At 44.7% G+C, this 22,516-nt stretch overlaps 1 protein-coding gene across 1 annotated transcript; it reads left to right on the top strand.

Annotated features, from left to right (window-relative positions):
* Positions 1-695: 695 nt before the first annotated feature.
* Positions 696-21,599, top strand: LOC110504304 (cortexin-1). The gene is made up of 2 exons (XM_021583115.2): positions 696-819; positions 20,290-21,599. Exon 2 carries the CDS (start codon positions 21,307-21,309, stop codon positions 21,574-21,576), a length of 270 nt encoding a protein of 89 aa, XP_021438790.1. The 5' UTR covers positions 696-819; positions 20,290-21,306; the 3' UTR covers positions 21,577-21,599.
* Positions 21,600-22,516: the final 917 nt, after the last annotated feature.

Here is a 22,516-nt window from a genome sequence, read left to right as displayed (position 1 = left end):
TCACTGTAACTACTCTCTCTCATCTTATGGAATAACCAAGTCCAGTACATTTTTTGACTGGGCATTGGGCTGTTCCCTGTAGTAAAGGCAGTTGAAAAAGGTTAAAGGTGAGTAGTGAACAGTTAGGGGGAGGAGGGGGTGGGGCAGGGCATCCAACCAGCTTTACAGGGCAGTGGTATGATGCAAGCAGTGTTGAAATTATACAATGTCTCATGGGGGAGTCCTAAAAATAGAGGGCTGGAGTAATGTGAATATTTTCGATGCTAAAGGGGCTTAGGGTTAAGTACGTTGGGTTAAGGGTTAAGTACATTGATTCCACCTCTATGTTTTGAAGCCTTATGAGGTGTCAAAGGAACACAGCTGCTGGCATTGGTGTGCTCCATGGAATGGAAACCATGCATTTGTCATCACACTTTAGTATGATGTATCATCATCAGATCCAAAGTCACCTGTAGGCCTATACATTAATAATCAGATTTAACATTGTTTAAAGTTTGCCTATTTTTATTGTATAAAAAATGATGTGCACATAAAGTACATGCTCGAATTACAGTACTATCCTAGGCATTATTTGTGTTACTGTATTGTGTGATGTTGTATTTTTTTCTGATTGGATGACTGTCTCCTAGAAAGAGAAGAGGAGGGTGGGGGTGCTTTAAGAGACTCGTGCAATAGCACTCATCAAATAGTCGCCCCGACAGGAGAGCGCATGAGCAACAACACATGCTACCAGCAGGAGCGCACATCATAGAGCACGAAGTTTGACCAACCCTGTCTCTTCTAACAATAACGACGTGTTGTCACCCCTCAAGAACTCAGGTTTGTGAACACTATTAGCATACAGTTTTGAGGAATGATTGTCGTGACATTGTTTCTTATCAGCTTGCTTAGGCAAGGTTTTGAGGCGCGCGTAAAAGTATTTTACCAGGTCATGTCAGTCTGTGTTTCCGAAGTGACTTTGGAAATACTGTAGTAATGTGGAAATGAATGTTAAGGCACAGGGTTTTAAATGCATTTGCATGTCAATAAGTGTCCATGTTTTGTAAAATAATACTGAACATTTTACAGATAAAAAAACAACAAAAATGTGTCAGTATTTCAAATGGCTTTTAAAGAGGCTTTTAAAGAGGGCTGTAAGCTTTTATTTGTTTTGCTATTATGTGATATATAATACTATAGATTACGCACCATATAGTCAGCTGTTTCTCTCTACAAAACGAATGCAAAAAAAATCAGTTATGCCGTGTTGCGTCAATCGGTCTCAATAGTCAATGTCGTTCTCAATAGTCAATACAGAATGTGAATTCAACCAAATGCCAAGACACATTAGCTACTCATAGTAGGCCTACCTTTGCCAAAGTGCTGCAATAAACATTTCTGTGAATGCTCTTGACTGGAGCGGAATATTGGGAATAGCCACTGTCTTGGCATACTATTATTCAGCTAAACAAAATGTTACTCTCAGTCATTATTATTTATTATGATAATAATGTGTAATTGTTTATACATTGCCTTTTGGGTTATTGTGTTTTTTCATTGTGGTAGAAGCAGTATGCTTTCTAGGACCTAACAAACTGTATATCATTGTTTTGTGTCAAGGTGAATATAAACATGATTTAATATCACACCAGAGTAATGAGCATGGATCATTTTCGAGTTTAAAAAGAGAACACTAGATTCAGGGATATATTTGGATATTCACAGGTACATTGAACAGACTTCATCGGAATAACAATGTCCAACAATGTCATATTTCTGTAATACATAATGTAACAAGTGTATAACTTGACTGTTAGGGAGCAGTGAGCACGAACAACAACAACAACAGTCACACTGTTTTCCAACACTGTTAGCCTTGAGTTATTTGAAACCATGCAATTACCTGCGGCTTCCCATATGAGGTGTACCAATATGTCAGGAAATTGTATGACAGCGTGTGTTAGCAACTAGACATTTTTCCAGGTTCCTTTTTTTGTTTCAGGCAAGCCAGAATAGAAAACCTGAATTAAATGAATATAGATATCTATGGTGCTATAAAGATAATCCACCTCCCAAACAGCTATTAGGTGTGGTTAGACCAATCAAAACCAACAGATTAGAACTGACAATAAGACTACGTGTTTCATTTGAACCTCATTATGTCCAGCTTGATGCTCTCTGCCCAGTTCATAATTGATGTTAATAGGAAACACTAGCAGCAGTGTTGGGTAAGCTACTCGGAAAATAGTTTACCAAGCTACCAATTACTTCACACTGGATGAAGTTAAGATATACTACAGCTAAACCTTACTTAACTGAAGTTACTACATCATTCACTACATCCAAACTTCTTAGTGATAAATTATCTACATCTGAAATGTCATAAACTCCAAATTGCAGAACAGATCACTCGAGTCAGATGTGAACAGAATGTATCATTTAGCCTATTAAACACAAAAGCTATGTTTCAAGTGAGAATTAAGCAGGTCTGATGTCGAAAATGAAAATAAATTATTGCCTAATTCACCCATATTTTATTTTAGCTAAAAAAAGTAGTGTGTAGTTCCAATATTTAGCTACAACGCTACATGGCAAAACAAGTAATTAACTACTGAAAACACTACCTAGATTTGAATCCAAGCTACTGCAACATGTAGTTAAATCTCTAGTTGGACAACATGTAGTTCACTACTCCCCAACACTGATCTAGAAGCTTATGTGTATACCGTATCTTTCATTTTGTCCTCTGTGTGTTATTGGATACAGCATGGCCAGCTGTATCAGGGAAGTGCTATTGGCTATCCCCGCTGTGCATACAGAACGGACATCTATTGCCTCAGTCTGTTGCCGGAGTCCAAGAGCGATTTGAGGAAATCTGTACTGGGTGTGAGTGACCTACAGCCTCCAAGGCTTTATCTGAATTGTGTTGCATTGTATTACCATCCTCCTGGGTTATTATGAAGCTGGATGACTGTAATGAGTAATCAGAGGCTTCTTTTCTTTAGTCTGATATGGTAATGATGATCTACACCAGTAATCTGAGGAGCGACAAGGAGGAAACCTGTGGGATTAACACTAATAAAGCACTCATGTCCTTGTCAAGTGCTACAGGGTGACTAAACTCCCGCTAATATCCACTCCATAGCACTTATCATCTCTCTCTATTGCTCTCAATGCTTATATACACATAGGAACTGTGTTATAGAGTAAACCTGCCTTACAGTAGCTTGCTAGCTCCTAACATTATGAAAATGTCACACTGTGGTGGGATTCAATTTTGAGCGCCAGTTCAGATGTGGCCACACACTGCGTTTTGAATGTCTAACATCCTTTATTCCCTCGAACAGAAGCTGGCATCTCCCAAAAGGCCGTAGCTGCCAGCAGCTGCACGTACTGTTTCCAGCAGCCGTATCTGCATCTACAGTTATTTGAATGGAAGAGAACAGAGCCGTCGGTCATGGAACTCTAACCTCGATTGGGAAACACAGGGTTTCGATTTCCTGCCGAGATCCCTCTTCAAATATTCATCGTCCCTATATTCTGGAGCCATTTGATAATTGACACTGGGACAGGTTTTATGATCTCCTCTCTTCGTCTGAGCGTGTGGAGCACCATTACAGATAGCCCTTTAACCTCTCAAACCGGACCTATTAAACCTCTTCTTGGACTAGAATCTGCTGACAGTTAGGAGATATTCTGTTAAACTCTCCCTTTCTTCTCTAAATGTGTTTGGGCTGCATTTCTTTGAGAAATATTATTCCGAGATTCTTGAGGATTTCCCTAGCCCAGAGATCAGTTTACTGACTCTCTGACTTTACCAACATCCTGTGTTTGGGGACTTCACTTTCTTGCTTAATCCATTCTTTAGTGCTCAATTCATGCCTTCTGTTGTGAATTGGATCTGGACAGTTAGCATGTATTGTATAGCCCAGCTACCAGTTTGACCAGACTATTAACATTTTTTGTCCTCAACTGCCCTTTCACTTAATTTCATTTCAAAGACTTTGTAACTTTGTGGCCAGTGATAAGAAAAGAGGGACGTTCCGGTCCCAGTCTGTCAACACGTCTTCTTATCACAGACTGAAATGTATTGTATTATATCCTGTCTCAGAGTTGCTCTAACCTTTACCAACCTTTCCTTAGGACATTTTTAGTTTTGACTTTGCGGACTCTGTATTGTTGGTGCTCTGCGGAGCGTGTAATATATGTGTTAATATTCCCTGATCCCCACAGCGGACCAGAACAGAGGAAAGTGCTGTCCTCTGACTTTGGGAGTGCTGACATCTTCATATTCCTGCCCACCCTGCCACCCGCTCCCTCCTAGATACCTCTGATTGATGTTCGTCTGCCTGGCCGACTATCGTCCGCTTTCCTTCATGAATACAGACGTGAATCACAGGGATTAGCATTCCGTTCTTCTTCTCTCGCCCCGCCTCCGGCCGCCTCTTCCTCAGTGGTGTCTCAGCTCCATACACACGTCTGGCAGTTCCGCTGACGTGGGAGTTCTGTGATGAGTGGCTGGGGGCCCCGGCAGAGGGCCCTGTCGGAGGCTACCTCACTCACTGCCACTTTGGAAAGCCCTCGTCTCACTGAATATTTCATGGTGTGATTTGAGATATAAATTAAAGATGTATTTCAGGTGGGTTTGACTGGACTGAGTCTTATTCTCTGTGACTGCTGGGGAGACTGGCTCTTCTAAGGCTGTCCTTCACCCTGGTAGTCTCGTAGGGACGCAGGGTTGGAGGGACGCAGTAGGGACGCAGTAGGGACGCAGGGTTGGAGTGACGCAGTAGGGACGCAGGGTTGGAGTGACGGAGTCTTTTCTGGGTCTTGTTGTTCTGCTTTTTCACAGGGAAATTGAGATGAATAGAAACTCAGAATGGATGAAGGGAGAGAAAGAAAGAATTTGAGTGTGTGTGTGTGTGTGTGTGCCAATGAGACACTTCTACATTTGTAATGCCTGCATCCCACCCTCTGAGAGGTGGCTGTTTTCTCTGCCAGCATGGAGTAACCTCAAAGAGTGTAATATTACTTCATCAGCAGCATGGGCTCTTTATGGAAGGCCACAGGCTCCCTGCGGTGCGACACACACTGATGGCTCAGACAATCACTAATATTACACAAGCATCCTGGAGTGGAAGCAGCCGTTCTGAACTAGATTATCTCCCCCGCTGGGTTGTAGTGTGTTGCTGTCCTCTCTCACCAGATGACCCTGAGTCTAGCACAACACCATCCCAGCACGGGATATGTTCATGTTGTAATACATTTGTCTCATAACTGATCCAAACACTAATTGGAATTGGAATTGGAATTGGAATTGGAATTGGAATTGGAATTGACTGATCATGTTTATGCTTTGAGTAGTCTGCATGATGCATCTGTGGGATAACAGAGTGGACTTTGTAAAAGGGAAACGCTTGGCCATTGTGCTCTTGTCTAGAACAGATTTGTCCTCCTCTCTCTGCCTGGGCTGTATCACGGTGAGGAATGTCTTCCAGGGAACCCACAGACAATTTATAACCTCCAAAGGCCACCGTTTCCTCACTAGAATAGCCTGAATGGCTTATACTTCAAAATGATGAGGGTGAATGGGAGAAAAGTACATTTATATATGTGAGTCAACATGTCTGGAGAATGTATGAATATACAATTCATCTCGCTGTCTTTTTATTCTCTGCGTTGTTTTAAAAGGTCAGCAGTCTCAAGTGCTCCACCCCTTTGCCCCCTGCTCGCCCCGCTCGCCCCACTCGCCCTTGCACCAACACAAGCACACTCAGTAAAAGAGGACTGTGCTTCTCTTCTCACTAAAGTGGCAGGCCGACTAGAAGGGGATGGCAGAGGGCTAAACAGGCACTTCAAGATGGAACAGCTGTATGTTTAATTGCTCAACTTGATCTCTACAGTAGTGTTTGAATAGCGGCAAGCATCATTAACAACAGTGAGGCTCAGAGACCAGGGCCTGGCCTGAGACTGAGAGGAACGCTTACTGTAAAGGGAAATGCCAATTTGCCCAGTTGTCTTTGGTTGTCTCTAAAAATACCTCATCAACAGAGGTGGGTGAGCGTATAGTGTTTTTATATAGACTGCCGCTAACGAGCTGAGAAGCTTGGATGCGGTTGGAATTTGGTTGGTTTGTTGTTGTTGGGAGCCCAAGGTGACCTGGTGAGATACTCCTCATTATAAACTGGGTAGTTTGAGCCCTGAATGCTGATTAGCTGAAAGTTGTGATATATAAGACCGAATACCACGGGTATGAAATAAAATTAATTACATTGGTAACCAGTTTATAATAGCAATAAGGCACCTCGGAGGTTTGTGGTATATGGCCAATATACCACAGCTAAGGGCTGTATCCAGGCACTCCAATTTGCGTTGTGCATAAGAGCAGCCCTTAGCCGTGGTATATTGGCCATATACCACACCTCCTTGGACCTTATTGCTTAATTAGTCCCCTCTTGCTGGGATGAATGGTAGAGGACAAACACTAGTATATCTATCTATACACGGCTAAAGGCAAAGAAGCACATCAATAAGGACCATGATGGATGGCATCAATATGATTTCCTATGGACCATACTGTGTTGGCTCTTCTGTATTTCCTCAGCTTATGTTTTTCCTACAAAAAACATAGTTTTTTTAGGGGCTGGAAATAACCTGAGTTTTGTTGACTGGCTTCTCTCCTCTTCCAATTCATCTTTATAAACACAACATTGGAAAGGGTTCATTCAATTCTCTGCAGTCCTGTGAGACTGGAGGACATTTAGATCTTTAGAGGAGGGGGTTGCTTCTTTCTCTTGGCTGTAGTTAGGTGCTGCAGTTAGAGGGGGGTTGTTGATACAATAATGGTGTTGGACCTAATGAAAAGATATTGCCCTGCCATGTTAATGCAGGTTGTGTGTGTGTGTGTGTGTGTGTGTGTGTGTGTGTGTGTGTGTGTGTGTGTGTGTGTGTGTGTGTGTGTGTGTGTGTGTGTGTGTGTGTGTGTGTGTGTGTGTGTGTGTGTGTGTGTGTGTGTGTGTGTGTGTGTGTGTGTGTGTGTGTGTGTGTGTGTGTGTGTGTGTGCGTGTGTGTGTACACTTGAAGAGCAGGGAAAGGGTAGAGCAGAGCCCAGTAAGGTAACTAAATGTCATTTAGCTATTTCTTCATTTACTCTGATGAGCTCTGTCACCACCGGTGTGACCAATGGCCCTGTGTAGGCTGACCCGGGGTGTGTGTGTGTTAAGATGCGGGTGTTCTATGAAGAGTGATAAGGCAGGTCTCCCCTCTGCACCTCTCAGAGTACTCGTTCCAGCAGCAGAGCTGAGAGGAAGTGTCCTCATGTAGTAATGGAGTGGGCGAGCGAGCCTGATGGATCGTGATGGTTGGAGGGAGGACTAACGAGGAGGAAAATAAGCTGAACAATCTCCCCTCGCCCCTTCTCTACCTCCCTTCCCACTGACTGAGTGACTGTACACACACACATGCAGGCAGGCAGGCTGGCAGAGACGTGTGCGTGCATTCGCACACACACACACACACGCACACACGCACGCACTTACACGCACGCACGCACACACACACACACACACACACACACACACACACACACACACACACACACTGATAGCCACTGAATAAGGCTTTCCCTTGACTCCTCAGAGAGAGAGAGAGAGAGGGAGTGTCTATCTTTGTGTCATCCGCTATCTAGCACACTATCAAGGTCAGTTGTAACGAGTTTTGGACAAAGCAACGAGTTATCAGAAACGTACAAATGGATAGTGTGTAAGGTTTCTCTAAACAGTTTTGCAAAATTGCCACATTTTTCCTTGCGAACTTTAATTTCTAAGTCAAATCAATAGTTAGTTTTCCTACTGTAGTGTAAAAGGAAAGAGACCTTTGAGAACACACCTATGATTGGATGATTGAATCCATAGCCATTGTTGTTGTGGAGTTGAGTCTGTGCTCAATGGGACATGTGACAGGTGATTAGTTAAATGTTTGTCTCAGGGTGAATATGATCCTATTGAACACTAGTCGGTTTCATAGGTACTCTGTCTCTGTCACACACAGAGAGCCACAGGCTCAGCAGGGAGGGAGGTGTGTTTCCTGTTTCTTTGTCATTCCCCAAAGAGGGACATTCTCTGCCAGGAGTCTGTTTCTTCTTCTGCTTACTTTCCCTCTCTACATCCCTCCCTCCTTTTTCTATTTCTGGTCTTCCTACCATCCAAGTGGCAGAGGAAATAATTGAGATGCCTGTGTGTGTGCATGTGTGTGCGTGTGTGTGCGTGTGTGTGCGTGCATGCGTGTGTGTCCATGTGTGCATGCAAGCTTGTTGTGTGTGTCCACAAGGGTTGTTAGCCGGTATTAACCGTCTTTTGATGATAAATAAAATTGATGCAGGCCAATTGTCTTGGAGAAGAAAAATAATCCCATTGTGAAGAATGCTTTTTAGCCTATTAATTGATGGAAATACCAGTCTATGTGAATACATTTGACTGGCTATGCTTATCTGTCTATAGGTAATTTGCATAATTTTGTAGCATTAAATTGGCGCTTGTGTATTTTCGTTTGTCATTATATCTTATTTTTCACACATGCACAGCATACAGATACATAACCTAGTTTTCTGCTACAGCTCCCGTTGCTGCTGGAGTGAAACGTACTTTTAGAAGACCAATCAATGAGCAACAATTCTAAATGAAAAATATATATATTTTTTATGGCTACGATTAAAAGAGCTACTAAAAGAGCTGGAAATTGAAGTGCGATTCCCATTCACTGTTCAAGTGCATAGACAATGGTATACAGGCTTCAGTGTGCCACGGGACAACCTGCAATGAGCTGGAGGCAGCATGTAATTTGAAAACATTTACTTAATTGTTTGAAACGTGAACGTTTTACTACATATGAGGTATGTCTTTCCTTGCTTCAAAGTAGCCGAGCCAAAATCCCACCATAGAAATGCAGAGGCAATAATTGTATAAAGTCTTCAATTGAAACCAGTAGCCTATTCTCTCATGTTCTATTGTTTTTCAAATCTAATTTATTTCATTTTCTATTAGCCAAAGTTTAACGATGTGCGCTGAGAGTCGGGAAGCAAGTTCAGGAAGTGAGTGATTTAATCAATAAACAAAACATAATACAAAAAAAGAAACAACGCACAGACATGAAACTGAAACAGAAACAATGACGCCTGGGGAAGGACCAAAGGGAGATAGGGAAGGAACTAAAGGGAGTGACATATATAGGGAAGGAACCAAAGGGAGTGACATATATAGGGAAGGAACTAAAGGGAGATAGGGAAGGAACCAAAGGGAGTGACATATATAGGGAAGGAACCAAAGGGAGAGACATATATAGGGAAGGAACCAAAGGGAGATAGGGAAGGAACCAAAGGGAGTGACATATATAGGGAAGGAACTAAAGGGAGATAGGGAAGGAACCAAAGGGAGTGACATATATAGGGAAGGAACCAAAGGGAGAGACATATATAGGGAAGGAACCAAAGGGAGATAGGGAAGGAACTAAAGGGAGTGACATATATAGGGAAGGAACCAAAGGGAGATAGGGAAGGAACTAAAGGGAGTGACATATATAGGGAAGGAACCAAAGGGAGATAGGGAAGGAACTAAAGGGAGTGACATATATAGGGAAGGAACTAAAGGGAGTGACATATATAGGGAAGGAACCAAAGGGAGATAGGGAAGGAACTAAAGGGAGTGACATATATAGGGAAGGAACCAAAGGGAGATAGGGAAGGAACTAAAGGGAGTGACATATATAGGGAAGGAACTAAAGGGAGTGACATATATAGGGAAGGAACTAAAGGGAGTGACATATATAGGGAAGGAACTAAAGGGAGTGACATATATAGGGAAGGAACTAAAGGGAGTGACATATATAGGGACGGAACCAAAGGGAGTGACATATATAGGGAAGGAACTAAAGGGAGTGACATATATAGGGAAGGAACCAAAGGGGAGTGGCATATATAGGGAAGGAACCAAAGGGAGTGACATATATAGGGAAGGAACCAAAGGGAGTGACATATATAGGGACGGAACCAAAGGGAGTGACATATATAGGGCAGGTAATCAAGGAAGTGATGGAGTCCAGGTGAGTCTGACGAGCAGGTGCGCGTAACGATGGTGACGGGTGTGCGCCATAACGAGCAGTCTGGTGACCTAGAGGCCGGAGAGGGAGCACACATGACAGAATCCCCTCCATGATGAGCAGCTCCAGCCGCAGGACGCCGACCAAAATGACAATCCGGAGAACAGGAGCAGACCGGTCACCTCTGCAGAGGCGCAGGAAACCCGTCACTCCGGCTGAGACGCAGGAGCATGGCGCCGGAGAGAGAGCATAACTGATGGTACCCCCTCCTCGGCGCGTTCGGCTCCAGCCAAGGGACCATCCCGGGGATCAAGAGCGGACCTGTCACCCCCGCTGATGCGCAGCAACCTGTTGCCGGCTGAGGTAGGGGAGCCTGGCGATCCGGTTGAGGCATGAGAGTCTGACGAGCCAGTGGAAGCAGGGGAGCCTGACGATCCGGCGAAGGCATGAAAACCCGATGAGCCGGCTGAGGCATGAGAGCCTGTAGTGGCTCCCAGGCCCAACGTCATTCCCACCTAACCAAATAATAAAAATAAACACTCCCTGATGCTTCCCTTTGGTAAGGCGTCATTCTGTAACGATGTGCGCTGACAGTCAGGACGCAAGTTCAGGGAGTGAGTGATTTAATCAATAAACAAAACATAATTTAAAAAAAGAAACAATGCACAGACATGAAACTGAAACAGAAACAATGACACATGGGGAAGGAACCAAAGGGAGAGACATATATAGGAAAGGAACCAAAGGGAGTGACATACATAGGGAAGGAACCAAAGGGAGTGACATATATAGGGAAGGAACCAAAGGGAGTGACATATATAGGGAAGGAAACAAAGGGAGTGACATACATAGGGAAGGAACCAAAGGGAGTGACATATATAGGGCAGGTAATCAAGGAAGTGATGGAGTCCAGGTGAGTCTGACGAGCAGGTGCGCGTAACGATGGTGACGGGTGTGCGCCATAACGAGCAGTCTGGTGACCTAGAGGCCGGAGAGGGAGCACACATGACAGAATCCCCTCCCTGATGAGCAGCTCCAGCCGCAGGACACCAAAATGACAATCCGGAGAACAGGAGCAGACCGGTCACCTCTGCAGAGGCGCAGGAAACCCGTCACTCCGGCTGAGACGCAGGAGCATGGCGCCGGAGAGAGAGCATAACTGATGGTACCCCCTCCTCGGCGCGTTCGGCTCCAGCCAAGGGACCATCCCGGGGATCAAGAGCGGACCGGTCACCCCCGCTGATGCGCAGCAACCTGTTGCCGGCTGAGGTAGGGGAGCCTGGCGATCCGGTTGAGGCATGAGAGGAGCCAAAGGGAGGAACCAAAGGGAGTGACATATATAGGGAAGGAACCAAAGGGAGTGACATACATAGGGAAGGAACCAAAGGGAGTGACATATATAGGGAAGGAACCAAAGGGAGTGACATATATAGGGAAGGAAACAAAGGGAGTGACATATATAGGGAAGGAACCAAATGGAGTGACATATATAGGGAAGGAACCAAAGGGAGTGACATACATAGGGAAGGAACCAAAGGGAGAGACATATATAGGGAAGGAACCAAAGGGAGTGACATATATAGGGAAGGAACCAAAGGGAGTGACATATATAGGGAAGGAACCAAAGGGAGTGACATATATAGGGAAGGAACCAAAGGGAGTGACATATATAGGGAAGGAACCAAAGGGAGTGACATATATAGGGAAGGAACCAAAGGGAGTGACATATATAGGGAAGGAACCAAAGGGAGAGACATATATAGGGAAGGAACCAAAGGGAGTGACATATATAGGGAAGGAACCAAAGGGAGTGACATATATAGGGACGGAACCAAAGGGAGTGACATATATAGGGAAGGAACCATAGGGAGTGACATATATAGGGAAGGTAATCAAGGAGGTGATGGAGTACAGGTGAGTCTGACGACACGCAGGTGCTCGTAACGATGGTGACGGTTGTGCACCATAACGAGCAGCCTGGTGACCTAGAGGCTGGAGAGGGAGCACACGTGACACAAAGGCACAATCCTAGTCATATTATGCTAGTTGTTACATCTTTAGATCTCCCCTCTTTCAACATATCTAATGGATATTTTCATATTTGTCACATGAGCTCTCTCACATTACTGTTCACACTGGAACGAACATAAAAATAAAAATAAATGTTATTTGTCACATGCTTCGTATACAACAGGTGTAGACTAACAGTGAAATGCTTTCCTATGGGCCCTTCCCAACAATGCAGAGGGGACACTTTTTTAAATAATATAAAAATGATGACACAAGGAATAAATACACAATGAGTAATGATAACTTGGCTGTATACACAGGGTACCAGTATTGAGTTGATGTGCAGGGGTACGAGGTAATTGAGGTAGATTTGTACATATAGATAGTGATAAAGTGACTACGCAACAGGATAGATAATAAGCAGTAGCAGCAAAAGAGTTCAAAAGGGGTCAATGCAGATTTTCCGGGTAGCTATTTGGTTAACTATTTATGGCTTGGGGGTAGAAGCTGTTCAGGGTCTTGGGGGTAGAAGCTGTTCAGGGTCTTGGGGGAAGAAGCTGTTCAGGGTCTCGGGGGAAGAAGCTGTTCAGGGTCTTGGGGGTAGAAGCTGTTCAGGGTCTTGGGGGTAGAAGCTGTTCAGGGTCTTGGGGGAAGAAGCTGTTCAGGGTCTCGGGGGAAGAAGCTGTTCAGGGTCTTGGGGGTAGAAGCTGTTCAGGGTCTTGGGGGTAGAAGCTGTTCAGGGTCTTGGGGGAAGAAGCTGTTCAGGGTCTTGGGGGTAGAAGCTGTTCAGGGTCTTGGGGGAAGAAGCTGTTCAGGGTCTTGGGGGAAGAAGCTGTTCAGGGTCTTGGGGGTAGAAGCTGTTCAGGGTCTTGGGGGAAGAAGCTGTTCAGGGTCTTGGGGGAAGAAGCTGTTCAGGGTCTTGGGGGTAGAAGCTGTTCAGGGTCTTGGGGGAAGAAGCTGTTCAGGGTCTTGGGGGTAGAAGCTGTTCAGGGTCTTGGGGGTAAAAACTGTTCAGGGTCTTGGGGGATAAAGCTGTTCAGGGTCTTGGGGGAAGAAGGTGTTCGGGGTCCTGTTGGTTCCAGATGGTGCATCGTTACCACTTGCTGTGCGGTTGCAGAGAGAACAGTCTATGACTTGGGTGGCTGGAGTCTTTGACAATATTTAGGGCCTTCATCTGACACCGCCTGGTATAGAGGTCCTGGATGGCAGTATGATGTACTGGTCCGTAAGCACTACCCTCTGTATCGCCTTGCGTTCGAATGCCAAGCAGTTGCCATACCAAGGGAAAAGGTGTTGTCGTGCCTTCTTCATGACTGTGTTGGTGTGTGTGGACCATGTTAATTCCTTAGTGATGTGGACACAGAGGAACATGAAGCTCTCGACCCGCTCCACCACAGACCGTTGATGTAGATGGGGGTGTGCTTGCACCTCCGTTTCCTGTAGTACATGATCAGCTCCTTTGTCTTGCTGATGTTGAGGGAGAGGTTGTTGAAACAGGTGTGCTGTTTCATTGTTGTCATTGTTCAGGTCTACCAGCGTCGTGTCGTCATCAAATTTAATGATGGTGTTGGAGTCGTGCGCAGCCACACAGTCATGGGTAAACAGAGCGTACAGGAGGAGACTAAGCCCACACCCCTAAGGTGCCCTCGTGTTGAGGGTCAGCGTGGCGGATGTGTTGTTGCCTACACTTACCACCTGGGGGGCCGCCCGTCCGGAAGTCCAGGATCCAGTTGCAAAAAAAGGTGTTCAGTCCCAGGGTCCTGAGCTTAGTGATGAGCTTGGAGGGGACTATGGTGTTGAACGAGTTGTTGAGTTGTAGTCAATGAACAGCATTCTCACATAGGTGTTCCTCTTGTCATTCGAGTGTAGCCTACTGCCTAGTGGGCATTGCTGTGTTTTAATGTGAAGAAATAATAGTTTATCAACATTTTAAGCTAAACTTCCTCTTCCGTTGCATCAACCTTTAGCTTGAGATGTTTGGTGTAATGCCTAGGTCTACTGGTTGTATGAGTTTGGGATCTATTGTCCTATAACTGTCCCAGAGTCAGTTTTAGGTAGGTTATTTCGTTCTCGCACAGAATGACAAGCTGACCAATAAAATAGGTAACATTTTCTACTATGGAGGATAGTAGATTGACAAAGGTTTGTGATTTTGCTGTTCTTTACTCGTCTTGTTGGCTGAGGAAAGGTAATTCTGTTATTCTAACATCTCAAAGTGCACATCAGAATTCGGTAAGAAGGACATATTCCATTGCATCCTCGAGTTGCATGTTCTGTTAGATTAATTATCATAATCTAATTGTGATTTCTGTCATTCTGAGCACTGTGGGCGGACACCCTAATCAGGTCACGCACCCAATGCATATGGGTCAGGTCAATTTCTCAAATGTCCGGTCAATTGAAATGCTGCAGGTCAAATGTCTGGCTCTACGTTTTCCTAACAGAAACCCTGGTGTGCACGTGTCTGGGATGAACCCCCATGCTGAGGGACATGTATGACTCTGTAGCATCAGACACTCAACTAGTCAGGCTAGTCTGCATGCCTGTACTGTTTTGTGATGTAATAGTTGTGTGTGGTGTGGTGCTGCCATCTGTCTCTGGTTGCTGTGGTGCGCACACACAATTAGCCCATTCTCACTTTATATTAAAGTTCCTTCACTCAAGCTCTCAGATGTAGTACTTTAATGAAAGACCATAGTGCTGTGTGTAATCATACATGTAATCATACATGTAGCCAGTCCTTACAGCTGGAGAGGCAGCCAGTCAGAGTCTGTAGGGAGCTGTGTGTCAGAAGTGGATACCACTGGGGAGCTGGTGATTGAGGATGAGAGGAGAGGGATGGAGGGAGGGAGAGAGAGAGGGAGGAAGAGAGAGCAAGTCTAGACAATAGTATTAGCAGGGATGACAATGTGCAGTTGTTGCCAAAAGTTTTGAGAATGACACAAATATTAATTTTCTGCTGCTTCAGTTTGTATGGTGGCAATTTGCATATACTCCAGAATGTTATGAAGAGTAATCAGATGAATTGCAATTCATAGCAAAGTCCTTTTTTTGCCATGCAAATGAACTGAATCCCCATAAAACATTTCCACTGCATTTCAGCACTGCCACAAAAGGACCAGCTGACATCATGCCAGTGATTCTCTCATTAACACAGGTGTGAGGGTTGATGAGGACAAGGCTGGAGATCACTCTGTCATGCTGATTGAGTTTGAATAACAGACTGGAAGCTTCAAAAGGAGGGTGGTGCTTGGAATCATTGTTCTTCCTCTGTCAATCATGGTTACCTGCAAGGAAACACGTGCCGTCATCATTGCTTTGCACAAAAAGGGCTTCACAGGCAAGGATATTGCTGCCAGTAAGATTGCACCTAAATCAACCATTTATCGGATCATCAAGAACTTCAAGGAGAGCGGTTCAATTGTTGTGAGGAAGGCTTCAGGGCGCACAAGAATGTCCAGCAAGCGCCTGGACCGTCTCCTAAAGTTGATTCAGCTGCGGGATCGGGGCACCACCAGTACAGAGCTAGCTCAGGAATGGCAGCAGGCAGGTGTGAGTGCATCTGCAGGCACAGTGAGGAGAATACTTTTGGAGGATGGCCTGGTGTCAAGAAGGGCAGCAAAGAAGCCACTTCTCTCCAGGAAAAACATCATGGACAGATGAATATTCTGCAAAAAGGTACAGGGATTGGACTGCTGAGGACTGGGGTAAAGTTATTTTCTCTGATGAATCCCCTTTCCTATTGTTTGGGGCATCCGGAAAAAAGCTTGTCCGTAGAAGACAAGGTGAGCGCTACCATCAGTCCTGTGTCATGCGGGGTTGCTTCTCAGCCAAGGGAGTGGGCTCACTCACAATTTTGCCTAAGAACACAGCCAGGAATAAAGAATGGTACCATCTCGCAGGTACTCAGCAGGAAGGTCTGATTTCTCTATTATTAAAACAAGACCCAGATGGCAAATATAAAGACCCAGTCTATCAAAAAACTGGAGGCCCCTTACACTTCAATGTTGTGATGCAAAAATACTAGCAAAATGCATAGCACTCTGAATTAAAATGTTTTTTACCAGATATTGTTCATCCTAATCAGACAGGTTTTTTACATGGACGATACATTGGAGATAATATACGACAACTACTAGAAATAATAGAACATCATGAAACTAATAAGAAGCCAGGAATGGTATTTTTAGCGGATTTTGAAAATGCATTTGATAAAGTAAGACTGGATTGGATTTATAAATGCCTGGATATTTAAAATGTCGGTAATAAAATGGGTAAAAATAATGTATAGCAACCCCAGGTGTAAAATAGTAAATAACGGCTACTTCTCAGAGAGTTTTTAAATTGTCAAGAGGAGTTAAACAAGGGTGTCCGCTGTCACCGTATCTATTCGTTATGGCCATCAAAATGCTAGCTATTAAAATCAGATCCAATAACAACATTAGAGGATTAGAAATCCAAGGCTTAAAAATAAAGGTGTCATGTATGCCGATGACTCAAGTTTTATGTTAAGTCCGCAAGCTAGATCCCTGCAATGTCTCATTAAAGATCTAGATAACATTTCTGTACTCTCTGGACTAAACCCTAATTATGATAAGTGTACAATATTACGTATTGGATCCTTAAAAAATTAAACTTTTACATTACCCTGCAGCTTACCTATAAAATGGGCTGATGGTGAAGTAGACATACTCTGTATTCATATCACAAAATATATAAATAAGTTCTCCACTGTCAAGGTGTGGGTGTAGCTGGCGCATTGGAAGTCAGGCACAGGAGAGCAGAGATGAGTGGACAAGGCACTTTACTTTTGCTTTACTTCCAGCTGGAAGAGTGCCAACCTGACAATAAACAATTACACACACAGACATGAGGGGAACAGAGGGTTAAATACACGACATGTAATGAAGAATGAATACCAGGTGTGTGGAAAAACAAGACAAAACAAATGGAAAATGAAAGGTGGATTGGCTATGGCTAGAAGACCGGTGACGTCGACCGCCGAACGCTGCCCGAACAAGGAGAGGGACCAACTTCGGCAGAAGTTGTGACATCCACAATGAATTTCAATAGAAAACTTGTAAAAATAGACAAGATCCTGCCACCATGGAGAGGTAAATACGTGTCTATTTATGGAAAAATTGCCCTGATTAACTCCTTAGTCATATCTCAGTTTACTCACGTACTTATGGCGCTGCCTGATGATTCGTTTTTCAAATCATATGAGCAAAAAATATTTTGCTTTATCTAGGACGCTAAACCAGACAAAATAAAACGAGCCTGTCTATATAATGAATATGACTTGGGTGGGTTGAGATTATTAAATATAAAAGCACTAAACCTCTCTCTAAAAGCTTCCCTCATTCAAAAGTTTTATTTGAACCCTAAATGGTTCTCAAGTAGATTAATAAGAAAAGCTCATCCATTGTTTAAAAATTGCCTTTTTGCCTTTGTGCAGATTGACCCTAGAAATAGTACTGTTAGGAGATCTTTAGAGACCGGGTCAGTCAATTACTAATATACTAATACTCTTAGTAAAAGTATTTATCTTCAACATGCAATCTGTAGATTCTATTCGATTAGATAGATTGAAATTGTACATTAAACATCATAGCATAGTTGAAAGATATGTGTTGCGTAGAAACACGAAGTGGGTGGCCAGCAGAGATAGATGGGATGGGCTGAGGGAAGCTGAGGGTTGGTATGTGGAATTGGAGACAAGTGGGAGTGGAGTTGCTGTATGAGAGAAAGAATGATGGTCAAAAGATAAAGGGAAAAAAAGTCTAAATAAAACATAATAAAAGTACATTTGAATGACACTAAGTGGCAGTGTTTTTACAACTAATGCCGGTTTGCCTGAGGCAGATGCCGTGCAGGTGTTTGTACAGATACATATACACACACTCTCATTAAAATAAACACATACAACAACACACACATACATGTAATAGTGCTTGACATGCACACAAACATATACAGTAGGCATTGCTGTTATGATTTCAGTTGTCCTTTGTTTTAAATTTATTATTTAGTTACACATTTTTTTGTGTTTTAAAAAAAACATTTTTACCCCATTTTCATGGTATCCAATTGTTAGTAGTTACTATCTTGTCTCATCGCTACCACTCCCGTACGGGCTCGGGAAAGACGAAGGTCGAAAGCCACGCGTCCTCCAAAACACAACCCAACCAAGCCGCACTGCTTCTTAACACAGTGCTCATCCAACCTGGAAGCCATCCGCACCAATGTGTCAGAGGAAACACCGTGCACCTGGCGACCTGGTTAGCGCGCACTGCGACCGACCCACCACAGGAGTCGCTGGTGCGTGATGAGACAAGGATATCCCTACCGGCCAGACCCTCCCTAACCCAGACGACGCTAGGCCAATTGTGCATCGCGACCTCCCGGTCGCGGCCAGATGCAACAGAGCCTGGGCGCGAACTCAGAGTCTCTGGTGGCACATCTAGCACTGCAATGCAGTGGCCTAGAACACTGCGCCACCCAGGAGGCTAGTTACACATTTTTTTGCATTGTTGTTTGCTGTTTTCTTCTGTCTTTTCCTTTTTTCTCTTTAGTTCATTCTCTTGGTTGTTGGTGCATTTGGGGATTATTGGGGGTGGGGAATGGAATTAATTGTAATTCAACTATTTTTTTCTTCCGGGGGGGGGGGGGGGGGGGGGACTGTGGGAGGGGTCTCGAATGGTTGAGGGACAGGTATCGGGGAACTGCGGGGGGGATCTTGGAGGGTTCGGGTTTCACAAGATTGTGATCATGAGAAAGGAAACTATGACATATTTAATATCAAAATCATGCACACGCACCCTCACACATAAGGATGGCTCTGTAGCAGAAAGACTGATACATGTTTGATAGTGTCTTGATGCTGTTTTGTTTGTCCTTCATGTTCGAATACTTTAACGTTACTCCTTCCTTGTGTTTTTTGTAATAAATAATAATACATTTTTAAAAATGGTACCAAGACATCCTCCGATAGCAATTTCTCCCAACCATCCAGGAACAGTTTGGAAAACGAGCAGTTGCCATACCAGGCAGTGATACAACCAGTGCTCTCAATGGTGCAGCTGTAGAACCTTTTGAGGATCTGAGGACCCATGCCAAATCTTTTCAGTCTCCTGAGGGAGAATAGGGTTTGTCGTGTCCGCTTCACGACTGTCATGGTGTGCTTGGGCCATGTTAGTTTGTTGGTGGTCTCTGACCTCCTCCCTATAGGCTGTCTTGTTGTTGTCGGTGATCAGGCCTACCACTGTTGTGTCATCGGCAAATTTAATGGTGGTGTTGGAGTCGTGCCTGGCTGTGCAGTCATGAGTGTTAGACTCAGGTGAATAAATAACAATAACATTCGGACATTTCCCAGCTGCTGTAGTGAGTATTACACTGACATTCTGCTTGATTACACTAATTTACTGGATGATTATAGCTGCATTAGAAGAGCATTAGCTGTAATGAATAGATGCTTATCAACAATGATGGGTCGTTCCACCAATCCGGTACCTTTTGCGAAGTGTAACTTGGTATAATTTAATTTTTTTTTAACATTCTGTCATAAAGAGCAGATGTTCAACTTCATAAAAAACATGTTTGCCTCCGACCGCAACGCACTACTTAGGGTAGTGTGAACGGCCTAGTACATCACTGGGGCCAAGCTTCATGCCATGCAGGACCTCTATACTAGGCGGAGTCAGAGGAAGGCCCTAAAAAATGTCAAAGACTCCAGGCACCCTAGTCATAGACTGTTCTCTCTGCTACCACACGGCAAGCGGACCAGGGCGCCAAGTCTAGGTCCAAGAGGCTTCTAAAACAACCTCTACCTCCAAGCCATAAGACTCCTGGACATCTAGTCAAATGGCTAACCAGACTATGTGCATTGCCTCCCCCCTCCCCTCTCCACACCACTGCCACTGTTAAAACTGCACTGTTGGTTAGGTGCTCATAAGTAACACCTGTTGTATTCGGCGCATGTGACTAATAAAATGTGATTTGATTTGATTAGAGTATTTAGTGGAGTTTGCAGGGTTTTAAAGTTCTCTGTTCTGGCTATGGTCTATTAAGGCTCATGGTTGTGAGCGTCAACCTTCAACCTAATCATTATAAGTCCCATAATGCATATAAATAATGCATACAATATTATATTGATGTTAGTCAGAGTGATGATAATGGGAATGTTGACTGTGTTTCTTGTGCTTCCAGGTTGTGTTTTAAGGGGAGGAAGCAGTGAAGTGGAGGAGAAGCAGTTAGTCTTGGGTTACAGACCTGGATTAATGCTTGGCTTAGGACACCAGAGGAAACCAACTCTTCTCTCAGAGGATCCTTTTCTTCAACACAGTAATACCCTACCGAGGACTCAGGACAGTTGACTGTTAACATCAGTGACTGTTCAAACCCATTCCCATTCACAGACAGACGGACATCTTTCACCACGTATTTAATCCTAAAAGTACACACTATATAGGGAGACCGCAGGGTGTTAGACCCACACTGGGCTATAGACATAGCTCTGCTTTTCAAACCCACTAACTGCCCCTTCCCTAGAGAAAAGGCTTACTTAGCATCTAATGCTGTGCGTTGCTTTCACATTCAGCATCATTGATCCACTGATCCCCACTCTGATCTGATTAGCCTTTTAGCCTCTCATATTGTTTACGCAAATATATACACACACACAGGCGCATGCTGCAGTCATGCTGTCAGCTCGTTTACACATCTACGTCTCGCCTGGCTGTGATTAGCATCCACTACAGACAACACCTGGCTATATCGCATCTGTACACAATTAGCTCCCATTGAGGAACCTGGGTAGTACTACTAGTACAGTACGCTGTTGCCCTGTGCTGTACTGCTGTGTTTATCCACACTGGCAGGTGCCTGTGTCATGTCCGGTCTGTCAAGGTGGATGTCTGTGTGAGAGAGTGGATACGACAGGGCTCTGATAAACACATGTTCTGTAGTCATCTACTACTGCCTATGGGTCGGTCACTGTGAGCAGAAGAGGTACTGGTACTGATCATACTGTCTGTCTATCACCCTGTCAGAAGGGATCAAGATCAAATCTCTCTTGAAGAAGACACTTCATCAAAAAAAGACTAACCTGGATTAACAAAGCCTGAATAGAACATATCACTGTCCATCCGTCCCTCCGTACCCCTGTGGCCCACTACCCCCACCATCCAATTTGTGTGCCATTTCAGCCACCGGACCCCTTGGAGGATGAATGATGTCCCCACTCTGGACTATGAGCTGCTGCTGTCCCCTGGGCCCTCCCTCCCTGGGGCCCCCAGCAGTCCTCCTCTGGTGGGGGGTGACGCAGAGCAGAGGACGGCCTTTGCCTTCGTGGGGCTCCTCATGCTCTTCCTTGTCTTCCTGCTGGTGCGCTGCTTCCGCATCCTGCTGGACCCCTACAGCCGCATGCCATCCTCCTCCTGGACCGAACACAAAGAGGGTGCAGAGAGGGGGCAGTTTGACTACGCCCTGGTCTAGACCTGGGTCGTGTTCATTAGGGACCAAACGGACTGAAACAGAGAGGGACTACCAGAACTTGTCCAATAAGGAAGGCTTGTTTTTGTTTTTTCTGTTGCACAACGTTTTGCTACGGTGTTCCCTAATGAAAACGACCCTGGTAGGGTTTAAAGGGGGCAGTTTGACTGGCCCTGCTGTAGAAACATACAAGTAGTCAGACTGGAGCTCTCAAGACCCAGACAAAGATCAGAACCCTCAAGACCCAGACCGAGATCAGAACCCTCAAGACCCACACCGAGATCAGAACCCTCAAGACCCACCTTGAGATCAGAACACTCAACACCCAGACCGAGATCAGAACACTCAACACCCAGACCGAGATCAGAACCCTCAAGACCCAGACCAAGATCAGAAGCCTCATGACCCAGACCGAGATCAGAACCCTCATAACCCAAACCGAGATCAGAACCCTCAAGACCCAGACCGAGATCAGAACCCTCAAGACCCACACCGAGTTCAGAACCCTCAATACCCAGACAGAGTTCAGAACCCTCAAGACCCAGACCGAGATCAGAACCCTCAAGACCCAGACCGAGTTCATAACCCTCAATAGCCAGATCGAGATCAGAACCCTCAAGACCCACACCGAGTTCAGAACCCTCAATACGCAGACAGAGTTCAGAACCCTCAAGACCCATACTGGGATCAGAACCATCAAGACCCACACCGAGTTCAGAACCCTCAATACGCAGACAGAGTTCAGAACCCTTAAGACTCAGACCGAGATCAGAACCCTCAAGACCCACTCTGAGTTCAGAACCCTCAAGACCCAGACCGAGTTTAGAACCCTCAAGACCCAGACCAGAACCCTCAAGACCCAGACCGAGATCAGAACCCTCAAGACCCAGACAGTGATCAGTACCCTCAAGACCCAGACCAGAACCCTCAAGACCCAGACCGA

Source organism: Oncorhynchus mykiss, chromosome 1 (genome assembly GCF_013265735.2).
Source record: "Oncorhynchus mykiss isolate Arlee chromosome 1, USDA_OmykA_1.1, whole genome shotgun sequence".
NCBI lineage: Eukaryota > Metazoa > Chordata > Actinopteri > Salmoniformes > Salmonidae > Oncorhynchus > Oncorhynchus mykiss.
This window is presented reverse-complemented; position numbering and strand designations above follow the sequence as displayed.